General features: G+C 36.2%; 1 protein-coding gene across 2 annotated transcripts in view; it reads left to right on the forward strand.

Annotated features, from left to right (window-relative positions):
• RNF180 (ring finger protein 180) overlaps window positions 1-13,766 on the forward strand; it is a 204,069-nt gene that overhangs the window by 134,177 nt on the left and 56,126 nt on the right. For both annotated transcript variants that reach the window (XM_049649512.1, XM_049649514.1), the window contains exon 5: window positions 4,661-4,886. In XM_049649512.1, coding sequence (XP_049505469.1) covers window positions 4,661-4,886 — 226 coding nt within the window. The remainder of the gene's footprint in view (window positions 1-4,660; window positions 4,887-13,766) is intronic.

Consider the following 13,766-nt stretch of genomic DNA (forward strand, 5'->3'; position numbering starts at 1 on the left):
TTTTTTTTTAATTTTTAATTTTTTTTTATTTTTGAGAGAGAGAAAGCATAAGCAGGGGAGGGGCAGAGAGGAAAACAGAATCAGAAGCAGGCTCCAGGCTCTAAGCTGTCAGCATAGGGCCCAATACGGGGCTCGAACCCATGGACTGCCAGACCATGACCTGAGCCGAAGTCAAATGCTTAACCGAGTGAGCCACCCAGGCACCCCAAGGGCATTCTTAGCAGAAATTGACTTTTGTTTTTTTTTTCTGTCTCTGCATGTGGTGGAATACACACACACACACACACACACACACACACACACACACACACTAAAATTAGGTATATATTTTAACTTACTGAAATTGTATTCATTGCTTCCTTTGGAGACAATTTTAAGTAAAATAAAATTATAATATTAACGTCAACTTATACTTTTAAATAAAGTAGAATTATAAAAAAATATATCTTTAAAAAGAATAAATATGTAACACTGCTGGAAAATAAGACTGCATAACTTGAATGGGCCACAACATTTCAGGAATATCTAAGGGTAGAAGGCAATTTGAATTTATTTAGAAATGAAGCAAATTAATTGTTTTTTTAAAGGCCAGGGAATAAACTGATATAGAATTAAGAGCAGTTCTCATTAGAGACCTGGAGTAACTTCAAGATCAATTAGAAGGAACCTCGAATGCATATCGGTAGGTGAAAGAAGCTAGTCTGAAAAGACTACATACTGTGTAACTCCTATTATATGACTTTCTGGAAAAGGGAAACTATATACAGACAGATCAGTAGTTGACAGGGGTTGGGGAAGAGGTAAAATGGATGAATAAGTGGAGCACAGGGGATTTCATTTAATAGTGCAATGAAACTATTCTATATGATACTGCAATTGTGGATACCTGACATTATCTATTTGTTAAAATCCATAGAATGTACAAAACCAAGAATAAACCCTAATGCAAACTATGGGACTCAGTTAATAGTAATGTATCAATATTGGTTATTAACTTTAAAAATGTACCATAATAATGGTAACAAAAGGTTAAACTGTGTGTGTGTGTGTGTGTGTGTGTGTGTGTGTAAGGAGGTATGGGGGGATTGTCTTTTTTCTGTACAATTTTTCTGTAAACATAAAACCACTCTCAAAAAAGCCAATATTTAATAATAAATATGATTGAATACAATGACAGCAGCAAACATTTACATTCCAGGTATTGTTCGGAATGTTTTATATACATATTAACTCTTTCTTCAACAACTGTGAGCTCGGTACTGTTAGTATCTCCACCTTAGAAATGAGAAAAGTGATACTCCAGGGAGTTAAGTAATTTGCATAAGGTCACACAGGCAATAGTGTCAGAGCCCAAACAGGCTCTGGAGTCTTGCTCCTATTCACTGCCCTACTAGCACCTATTAAAAAATAGTAAGTTAGAGGAATAAGGCCAAATATAGCAGTAATCACAATATTGTAAAGGAGCTAAATGGCACTGCTGCTTTGTTATTACTAATAAAAACTCTTGGTCTGTTAATTTTTATGCTAGTTTTTTCATGAATTTTTTTGAAGCTTGTTGCTTTATATTACTTAGCAGTTTATTTTCTCCTCTTCTGAGACTGGAAGCCCCTGGAAAGGAATGTGAGAGACTGTGTTTGTTCTTTGTAGGACAGTTTCCGTGGGGTCAAAAGTAGTTGTACATTGGGCACCTATTATATTCATCTGCTAATTTTGATAACAATGCCTTGAAATTTTACTTCCCTGTAGATCCTAACTAAATTTGTCTTTTTCTTTAAACCTACGTCATAATCGTCACCAGCTAACATTTATTATTTGCTAGTATGTTTTGAAGTACACTGACTCACGTAAGAGTGTGGTAGTGAAGAGCACTGCCCTAGGTCCATATACTGGCTTTTTTCAAATGCCAGCTTCACCCCTAGAGTTAGTGAGCTCTCAATTTCTCAGTTTCCTTTATTCTAAAAGATGATGATAGTAATAGTACCTGCTTCATAGGGGTTTTGTGTTAAGGAAATTAGTTAATGTATACAACTTTAATTCTCTTATTTCTAAGCCTCAAAGAATTTCATGGGGAGCATAAGATAAATGGTGAGCTCCATGACAGGTGTACTGTGTAAGAGTGGCCATTTTATGCTGTGCTCATGTCGTTTGGGTTTATAAATAGGTATTTCTCTTACAATCTATCGCCTCTTCACATCCATTTGCTTTTAGATCTAATCATAAAAACTCCACAGAGGAAAATCAGGATCTCTGTCATACCAATGCTTGTTTGTTTATCTCATCTCCTGTCACTATTTTTCTGAATGAATATCATGTTTTAACCGTACTTTCTAGGAGGTGGTTTCAGAACCCATGCTGCTCTGGCCTTCAGTGTTTCTGTGGATGACTCTCATTTGTCTGTGTTCCTTAGAGTAGCTACAAACGAGTTGTGATCGTTGTACAATGAGAGACGTATAAACCCACACTACACTGCACTTCAGGTTTGATTGGCTTTTTAAGTAACTACATCATACACTGAGCTTAGTTAAGTCAGTTAAAATCCAGATAAAATCCCTAGCTCTTCTTCACATAATTGCCTTAGCTAAATTTTATTCATCGTATAGGTGTGCAGTTTCTTTTAGAGTCTTCAATTAGGAATTTATATGTATCTGTTAAATTCAATCTTGATTTCAGCCCAGCTACCTATTGAGACTTTTTAAAAATCTTGACTCTGCCAACTGGTTTAGCCTAGTGTACATTTTTATATTATTTGCTAATGGCATACCTTATTCCAGAAAGGATTTTGGTCCTTAATTAGCCAGCTATCTTTCCTGTCCCCTTCCTTACATTTCTGATAAGCATTTCTGGGGTCTTCTTCTATGACCATTGAAATATTGAGGAGACGAATATGAGTTCTTAGACATACCTATTAAAAACCTCTTTCTCTGTTGGCAGTGATCCATTAATGAGTATTAATTTCTAAAATATAATTTTTCAACTAACTGGAATTTAAATAAAAACTTAAAAAATGTAACTCTCTATCCAACAGCAAATTTACTATTATACAACCCTCCATCGCTGCAGTTTGGAGAAATACCCACTGGTATTCTATCCTTGAGATAATTTGTTTGTCTTTTTGTATAACGGTATTTATTACCAGACAGGTGCAGTTTTCTGGATTAATGAAAACTTTAAACCTTTTTAACTCCCTAAAACGTAGTGAATTTTATATACGTTATTTCTGTTTTGAGGATTGATTCACTTAGATCAAATAATAGATGAATAGTTCCAACCTCATTTTCTATTTTCAAACTCACATCAAGTTTATTTGCAAAATATTGTGTTTTTAAAGAGCAACGCTTTTATTTCCTTGCGTGTTTTAATGTGGTCTAGTTACTTTTGTTGGATATGTAAAGTAGTTTATAGAAATAAAATTCTGCACAAATATTTGGGTCACAATTTGAAATGCTTCAAGAGGTTCCACAAATGATGGGGTTTTTTTTATGCCATGGGTTTCTTTAAGGTTAATTAGTTCAAATCTCAAGGCACAGTCCTGAGAGTATAATGCAAGCAGAATAAGCTGGCATTATGAAATAAAATTTAGGTAAGTCAGCATCTAGGTCCATAGATGTTTTTATCTGGGGTGCCCAGTTCACTACTAATCATTTACTTACACCTTTCATTTTGCAAATATCTTTTCAGTTTAGGAAAGAATATTCATGTATCAAAAATGAACAAAAAATTATGGATTCTGTTGCCTTTCCTAGAGATTTTTCTTTATTATTGTGCATGTCCTAGCTGCAAGCTTTCTTTTAGAGAGAGACTTTTACTTCATGTCCTGTTTTAAACTTTGTTTATGTTATATGGGATTTCACAGAATGCTTGATATCTAGTGGATTACTTCATTTAATCCTCACATTATCCTCACAGATGGGGAAATCGTGAGCCTAAGTAACAGGCATTCTGTTACCAGGCCTCACGCTGCTAACCTCTGAGCTGCCTCTTTCCTAACTACATCTTTCTTAACTATTCTTTTTTGGGAGGAGGGAAGGGACTCATCCCATTTCTCAGCTACAAGGCTGATCCCCAAATTGCTACAAGTCTCTTTGCCTTGTCTGTTTCCTGACATATGTTAGTCTTTGGCCGTTTCTTGGCCTTGGGGTCCACGAAGGGACAAAGTGTGGAGTAGATAGTGCATGCCTGGTCTGGGGATGAAGCATATATGGTATCCTCTTGCCCTTTTTATCATATGCAGATGCCCATATAAGGCTCTATAACCTTGTGACAATCACTTTATTTGCTGTGGTGGGAGTGGGATCAATGGGGAATCTGTAGTCCTGGGACTAGTATACCTGACACATACTTAACTAGTACTGGTTAAATAGAGATAGGGGTTACTCCAGTATGTTTGGGCAGATTTTAGCATTTAGTATTATATAAAAATACGAAAAATACTTTTTAAAAGAATAATTAAGACTTCTGGATTTTTCGTGTGTGTTTTGAGTTTCTTGTCACTTTGCAAGATAGCCTTTCTATCACTTGAAATATTTCACAGAAAGAGATATTATGTGCTTCTCATAAATATTTTTATTCATTTTAACAAAATGTAAAGGCAGTCTCTCTTTCTCAAGGAAACCAATCTCATACTGAACTGAGAGAAATTATTTTTGCTTATGTTTTACAGACTTTGAATAATGAGATGAGTACAGATGATGACAATGAATATGCAGAAGAAAAGGAAAGTTACATCTGTGCAGTATGTCTGGATGTTTATTTCAACCCATACATGTGTTACCCTTGCCACCATATCTTCTGTGAGCCCTGCTTACGGACTCTTGCCAAAGACAATCCTGCAAGCACTCCCTGCCCGTTGTGCCGGACAATTATTTCCAGAGTCTTTTTCCAGACAGGTAACTGTTCTCTTTCACTAACATGATTGCCTGATTGTTCTGACTACAGCTTTGTTCTCATTCTTAAGGTACTTTATAAATGATTATAGAACATTATTGAAAATCATATACAGGATGATTTCTTATTCTCTACTTTATAAAACAGTGCTTGCCCAACTCATAGAACTGTGTGAAAATCATAGAATCCTAGATGAAAAGAAGTTCTCATGTCTAATCTCCTACTTTATGCTGAGATCTTTTCTAAGATATTCTAACCAGTTGTTCAGTCTTGGCTTGGACATTTCTTTTTTTTTTTTTTTTTTTTTTTTTTTTAATGTTTATTTATTTCTGAGACAGAGAGAGAGCATGAGTGGGGGACGGGCAGAGAGAGAGGGAGACACAGAATCAGAAGCAGGCTCCAGGCTCTGAGCTGTCAGCACAGAGCCTGACGCGGGGCTCGAACTCACAAACCGTGAGATCATGACCTGAGCCGAAGTCGGTCGCCCAAACCGACTGAGCCACCCTGGCGCCCCTTGGCTTGGACATTGCTAATGGCAAGGGCATTTCATTAAAACTTGAAGCAGCCCTGTTGATTATTTATTCCTCATATCTGCCTTTTACTGCTACTCATTCTTTGGCCCTTGTTATTTCCTCTGGAGTCTTTGAGAATAATTCTGTAAATATCTGAGGAAAACTCATGCCTTTCCCCCTACCCTCCATGTCTTTTCAACATCCTTATTCTTAAGGTTTTTCTTCTTGAATGAGAAGAAGTAAAATTGGAGCAAGGATTTGTTTAACTAATTATCAGTAAAGATGAAATATAATTTTTAAAACATACTAATGGAGGGGCGCCTGAGCGGCTCAGTCAGGTAAGTGTCCAACTTCGATTCAGGGCATGATCTCTCATTTCATGAGTGTGAGCCCCGCATCAGGCTCTGTGCTAACAGCTCGGAGCCTGGAGCCTGCTTCAGATTCTGTCTCCCTCTCTCTCTGCCCCATTCCCTGCTCGCACTCTGTGTCTCTCTTGCTCTTTGTCTCTCAAAAATAAACACATTACAAAAACATACTAAGGGAGACAGGAAAAACTAATGAATGTGGAACGTAGAGAATTGCTAAGGAAAAAGGGAAGAAGGACAGAAGTAAGTAGAGCTAACATTTATGGAGGGCACTACTCTGTGCCACCCATCACAGGAAAAAATGCTATCTCCATGTTCTGCAGGTGAGGGTGGATGAACAGATACACAAGCCAGATGATGCTACATAGTAACTATAATTAGGTGAAGTATTTGGTTTTAAATATTCTGCCACCTGAGTTAAAATAAAAGTAAGGACACAATTAAATGATTCTCATGATTCATTAAAAGAAGTATCCCACTTCCCAAGAGTAAGCAAAGGTTTTTCTGGCTCTTGAAAGGGAATTTTTTATGTGATTTCTCTTCCAGGGCATACTAAGAAGTGGAGTAGGCAGTGTCCTCAAAAACATCTTCAGAGCAAGTGGCATATCAGGTTTCCTGACATCTTCTGGTATACTTCGATAAAAGCTCAGGAAATACCAGAGTATAAATTAGGGAAAGTGACATTGCTGGTAGCCAAAACGTTATGGTCTAATTTTCTTATAGAAATAACTTTTTAAATTATAGAAGTAATACAATTTCATTATGGGAAAAATCAGAACATCCAGTTAAAGTTCTAAGCTCAAAATCCTCTATAGTCCTAACATTTAAAGACCACAGTGAGTGAGTATACTTCCAGAATATTTTACATACATGTACTTAATTATTTTTCTTACAGAAAAAAATGTGACTATATTGTACGTAAGGCTTTTAACCTGCTTGGATTTTACTTAAAACTCTTGTGATTATATCATGATCTACTTAAACTACCAATATTATGGGACATTTAGTTATTTGTCATTTACTTAATTGCTGATATATGGAGATAAATATTTGCACACATCTCTGAGCATTTCTTTGCAAGGGATTTCAAGAAGTAGAACTGGTAGTTAAAGCTGTTGTGTGTTTTAAAGCTTTGTGTATGTTGCCAAACTGTGCTCAAAAACTGTTATAAGCAGTATTATACAAGAGCTTATTTTCTCCACATTCAGGGCATTTGTTTTTCTTGGCCATGACCTTTGCTGATTTTTCTTATGGTTTGTTCATCTTTTTCTTGCTTATTAACAAGATTTTTTTTTTAATTAGTGTCAGCTTTTGTCCTATGGGGTAAATCATTTTCCTGTTTTGTCATTTGTATTTTAGTTATGTTTGTATTTTATGGATGTGCAGAACTTTTATGTGGTCTCATGTAGTAACATAGGTCTTTAATATTTCTAATTTTAAAGTTAGGAATTAAAAGGCCTTACCTATTAACTACAGAATTATATAAAAATTCTCTTTATCCACATTTATTTTAGGTTTCCATTTTGTCCTCCTATCCCATATTTAACTCCATTTAGCATCTTGTATGATGCATGGTTTGAGTAAGAATGGAGTACTTTTGGGGTGCCTGGGTAACTCATTTGGTTAAACATCTGACTTTTTTTTTTGGCTCAGGTCATGATCTCATGGGATCTCAAGCCCTGCATTGGGCTGCAAGCCAACAGGAGGTGCCTGCTGGGGATTCTCTTTCTCTCCCTCCCTCTCTGCCTCTCTCCTGCTCATGCAAGCTCTCTCAAACAAACAAACAAACAAACAAACATTAAAAAAAAAAAAAAAAGAATGGAGTCCATTTTCTTCCATATCCTTAGACATTTATCCTAGTATCATTTGCTGAACAATCCTTTTTTCCTATTGTAGTTAAATTGTCATTCTTTAAAAAGTAATAATAATTACTACAATGTAAGTGTGTTTCTTGACACCTTTTTCTTTTCCATTCATATTTCTATCTTGCCCTATACCTCTTAAAATTATTCTAGACTGTGTTTTAATAACTCACAAGTGAATTAAAATTATAAGTTATTTGGAGATAATTCATAGTTTTTAATTGACATTTATATAATATTGGGTGATTGTTATTGGATATCATCTTAATAAATTTCTGCAATTTCCTTCCTAAAGGCTTTGCACAATTCTTATTAGTTTTCTGCCTGTATATTTTTTGTTGTTGCTATTGTAAATGAATTTTTTTTCCTCTTCTGGTTTCAAATGCTTTTGGTGATACTTTGGAGAAGTTAGTTTACAGTCTTAGAGTATTCTCTTAACCTTACTGAACCCTGACAGTTACTTATTAAGTGAATGAATACTCTCAGTTACTTAATGTCAGCATTCCAGTTGCGAACAAAACGGGATAATTACTGTCAAAGGTCAGAGTGGGAAAGCTGTCATTTCCTAAAGGAACTCAAGATATTTGGCCAATGTTTCAGGGGTTGGTTCTAACATAATTCTGTTATAGTAACTCAGTGGATAGAGATAATAATGAAATTCCCCCCAGATTTATTCCATAGACTGTACCTCAGCAAAATGATTTTAAACTTGTACTGTAACATTCACTGGTTAGGCAATTGTGCTTAAATTAACAGTATTGGATGTGATCTTGATAAAGTAGTTAACACATGAGAAGTTGGGAAGAGGAAGTGGGAAAGGATAAGTAGAAGAAAGGGTAGAAGGAGTTGATACCTATTTTTTTAAGGTAAGTCAAGATATACTGTTGAAAGTTGATCGAAAAAAAGTTGTAGCAGACACTCTTGGTTGCTAATTAGTACCCATTACATCCTTCTTTTCTAATATAACTCTGAGTTTTATTCTCAAGTATTCAACTCTCCTAGACCAGGTGGCTCCTGGGTAGCAGACCCCATCCTTGGCTTCCTTTGCCAGTGATTGGTTTACAAATCGACATGTGGTCCAGTTTTGACCAATGACATGAGAAGAAAGTTTGTATTTACTCTTAAGACATGAGATAGAAAAGCCATTCTCTCTCCCATTGGACATAAACAAGAAAGTGTGTAACAGAGATAGTTTTTGGCAGCCATCTTATGAATAAGTGGGGAACCCGCTTGGTACAAAGCCTTTATTTTTGAGAGCACAACGAAGGAAAGAAAAGAACATGAGGTCTTGGGGTGCCTGGGTGGCTCAGTCGGTTAGGCGTCCGACTTCAGCTCAGGTCACGATCTTGCCGTCTGTGAGTTCAAGCCCCACGTTGGGCTCTGTCTGTGCTGACAGCTCAGGGCCTGGAGCCTGCTTTGGATTCTGTATCTCTCTCTCTCTCTCTTTCCCCTCCCCTGCTCATGCTCTGTCTCTCTCTGTCTCAAAAATAAATAAAAACATTAAAAAAAAGATTTTTTTTTAAAAAGACAAGAACATGAGTTCTTGATAACATCATTTAACCACTGAGTCAGCCAGCTTTGAAGCCCACACTACCTTTGGATTTCCTGTTCCATTAAATATTAAATTTACTAATTAACTAATACAGTTTGAGTAAATTTTCTGTTAGTTTCAACCAAGAGCATCCTAACCAATAAAAGCATACTAATAAAAGGTAGTCAATAAGGAAACTAAAAATGATATAATTCACAAAATTTTGACAGGTTAAAAGATAGTTTAAAAAGACTTAAATCCTCTTGGAAGGACATCAATAATATTTAAAGATAATAAATAGTAAAGAGGTTTCTGGAATGGTTGCATGAGAGGCTCAATCTTTACTCCAGTAAAACAGCTATTTAACTGATACCACTATACCACTATTCTTGTAAAAGGTTGTACCATCAAGACCTTGTAGCATTTGGATATCCACATGCAAAAGAAGGGTGACTTTGGAGCCACACCTTACACTGTTTACACATACACAAACATACACACACACACACACACACACACGCACGCACGCACACGCACACATGCTAATTAAAATGGAACAAAGACCTAAATGTAAGAGATAAGAATATAAACCTCTTAGAGAAAACATAGGTGTAAAACTTTTTGAAATTGGATTAGGCAATGGGTTCTTAAATGTTGCACCTAAAACACAACCAAAGAAAAAAACAGATAAATTAGACTTTATCAAAGTTGAAAGCTTGTGTGCCTCAAAGGGTATGATAATCAAAAAGATAGTAATAAATGTTGACAAGGATATGGAGAAATTGAGACTCATATATATGTTTGTTAAAATATAAAATGGTGAAGTCACTTTGGGAAACAGTAGGATAAGTCCGGACATGGCAGATTCTAAGTTTGCTTAGGAGATTGGGAAAGTTCTGGTGTGTCCCAAATTAATTAGAGTCCTTTTGTCTTGAAGGTGAGAATGACACCAGTGTAAGCAGGTTTAATCCTTTCAGACCAAGAGCTCCCACATCAGCACCCCAACTCTAGGTCTCTACAGGGAGGTGCTACATGCCACATAAGAGGATCTACAGGCCACCTAAAATCAGCAGGCCAAAGACAGGAAAAGGCCATGGTATATAAGCATTATGTGGGGTAGGAGTCATCCAGGTGAGAGAGGAGAAATCCCTCAGCCAAGGATATCATGGGAAGGTGTCCTATTTTCTTGAATTGACTGTCTGACTGAAGCCTTCAAACCAAGCGTGTCACTTCCCCTATTGTGGACTGACACTGAATGATCTTCCTGTAGGCAGTCCTACTACAGACCCAGTATCCATTGATCCAGGATCCCAACCCATGGTTATATAGTAGATGGGAGTGTCCCAGGTATTGCAAAGCGTGCCACAGAGTGAGTGTATCCTACTTCCCAACTGTGAAATGACTCACTGCTGTCCCCCCTCCCCATTCAGATGCACTCAAACCTCAACAAGAATGATTTCCACTCTTGTTCCACCATTTTCCTCCATTCAAACTCCATCTCCATTTTAACCACACACAACCCCATACCCACTACTCTTGTGCCTTTACCGGGCAGAACTAGGTGCTGATGAGCAGATATCCCAGTGAACTCCACTGGAAATAGGAAAAGGAAATACGTAAGTCTTTACCTTATGTATAGAAGTCCCTAACTAAATAAGGAAATGACATTTAAGCTAATCTAGAATTTTAAGCATGGAAGAGGCCTATGATGTTTTCACCAGGGATATTTTGGCTGACCCAATAAATGGGGGATGTTACTGGCATCTAGTCACTAGGGACAGGGATGACAGATATCCTAGAGTGTTTGGGCCAGTCCTGCACAGTGAAGAATTATTCTGTGTTCTGTCTGATTTCCTCATGTCCTGCTGGGATTTGTCCAGGACAGATAACTCATCCCAAAAAATATTGCACTTCCTCTTTTTATCTACTGTGACAGTCTATAATTAATTGGTCATGGTCTATTGTCCCTTTTAAGAGCATTTCACCCTTTCTCTTATTCTCTACCACTAAGTCTGGTCTGTTAATTCTTATGCTAATAATGGTTTTGTTCTTGTATCCATCCATGCCTCTTTTGTTTTTCTGTTCATTTTGTACAGAATAGTCACTAAGCCTGAAATCCAAACTCATTCTTTCTATCAGTAAGAGTACCTAATTTTGTCTTCCAGTGCAGTCATTCTCAAGCTTTAATTTGTGGATTATTTTTATTATAAAAAAAGAAATATCAAAGTAAGCATAATATTTAGAGCAGTGTTTCTCAAACTGTGTCAGTGAAAACCCACAAACTGTCTTAAAATCTTCAGGGATTAAAAGGCAATGCTTACTTTGCACCTGTGTAAGAGGGGCAAGAAAGTGCCATTTGCCAGGGGCCTTAACTTTCCTGGTGAAACTCATTTTGTACCCCTGTGGTACCACCTTTACAATTTTTACTGTATCTATGTACCACCTGAATTATTTTTTTAAGAAGTTTCCTCATATCAACACACCTTTTTTCTTAAATACTTATATTAGCTTCATCCTTAGCAATGTATTTGTGAATGTATGTGTTTGATGCTCTACTTAATATACTTTTTTTTTTCTAATTTACATTAAATAGGTAACTTTTAAATGTTTAAACATTTTCATTCAGTATCACCCAAAATCATTTCACATGTTGCTAGTGTTTTGCAAACCAACTCTTGAACACCAATGACTTATTCTTACAGAGGTTAATCTCCAGAAAACAAAAACAAAAACAGGAACGCTTAAATAGTCCCTGGGGATTGGGAGGGGAGGTAGAAATAAGAAGGAGTAGAACAGATCATTGTCATTTGGTTTTTTGTTTCGTTTTGCCCTTCTATGCTGTTGGATTTTTTAAACCAGAGCTATATGTGACTTTGACAGTTTTAAAAGTAATAAACCAAACTGCATCATTGGCTATGATGTGGTGCACAGGGAAGATGGAATTTCTGTCTTTCTTTCTTTCTTCCTTTTTTTTCTTTCTTCCTTCCTTCCTCTTTCTTTCTTTCTTTCTTTCTTTTTTTCTTTCTTTCTTTCTTTCTTTTTCTTTTAAATATAATTTATTGTCAGACTGTTTTGCATACAACACCCAGTGCTCATCCCAACAAGTGCCTCTGCAATGCCCATCACCCACTTTCCTGTCTCCCCACCCCCCCGTCAGCCCTCAGTTTGTTCTCAATATTTAAGAGTCTTTTTTCACACAGAAGACAGAATTACAGATTCTTCGAAGGCAAGGATGGATGCTGTGATAACCTTTTGAGGATCTAGTAATATATCCCTATCCCTAGGATTTCAAAAGCCTTTTTCTAAATCTTGAAATGTAACTTTACATACAAAATAATAACAGGATGCATCATCACAGTATAAAGTACTTAACATTTTGTCTTTATCTTAGCAAGAGCTCGGTAAATATTGTGGGTAAACTGGGCTTAATTTAATTAAATCTTGGATAAATGAGAAAGTCGTAATAGTAGCAGATTTCTCCTAGGCGTGAAGGGTTAAAAATGATGATAATTACTTTTTCATTATTCTGGTATAAAATTATGAGAACAAAATATTGTAGCAAATACTAAATGGACTCACTAAATTAAAATGGATAAGTCATTAATTATGGCTTACCTAGATATTAAAATAGGAACTCCTAAATATTAACCTCAGTTCAGCATAAATTGTATAATTATAATGATTCACATATTGTAAAATCTGTAACTCCATTTCAACAGTATCATATTTAGAATTTTGGGTTTGGTTTTGTCCCTGTTCTATATGCCTCTGTCATCATGCTGCATATTTAGCTGGAAAATGGGACTTCCTAAGCAAGATTTTTAGCTTTGAACAGCTTATGAGTAAAGAATATGAAAATGAGGTTTTAATTTATTTTCCGAGGACAAACAGATAAATACTCATCAGTGCTGGATGAGGTATTCCTGGTTGGCCTCCCTTCCCAGCATGCAGAGCTTTTCTGGACCCCAAATTCTATAGGGGATGCACTTACTAGTAGACCTTACAGCCACCCAGGGTGAGAACCTGCGAGTCCTGAAGAGATTTATATTACTGTATTTCTTTGATTCAAACTAGTCCTATTCTACTGAATGCAGTCTATGATAGCAGCTTATCTTTTCCCCTAACTTGTATTGTTCCCTTTAGAGGTGAGCAATTTTTTCTCTATGTGCTTAGGCTTTCCATGGCTCATATAAGAGAGAGTTCAAGTACTTTCTAGAATTTAAAGTGAATATCATCACATCTGTTCTCTGATTGGTCTGTGTTTACTTCCAATGAATATTTTCTTTTTCACTCATAAGGAAGTCTCTGAAAGGTTGAGAATTTGATTCTGCATTTTTTTAAACTTTCTCCAATCATCAGCATTAGATTCAGTAAATTCTTGACCATCACATATAGAATGAACTAAAGAGATGATGAAGTAGGAAAAATTGTAAAAGATTTTTCCCTTTTATCCTCTCTCCTGAGACAGGATTGTACTCTGGTTATTCTCTTGCTACACCTGTAACACATTTTTCCCTTTTTTGTCTACCTGTTTATTTCTACCTTTTTTTTAAGTTTATTTATTTATTTTGAGAGACACAGAGACAGTGCGAGACAGCATCTCATGACCTGA

The sequence above is a fragment of the Panthera uncia genome, assembly GCF_023721935.1.
Source record: "Panthera uncia isolate 11264 chromosome A1 unlocalized genomic scaffold, Puncia_PCG_1.0 HiC_scaffold_17, whole genome shotgun sequence".
Classification (NCBI taxonomy): Eukaryota; Metazoa; Chordata; class Mammalia; order Carnivora; family Felidae; genus Panthera; species Panthera uncia.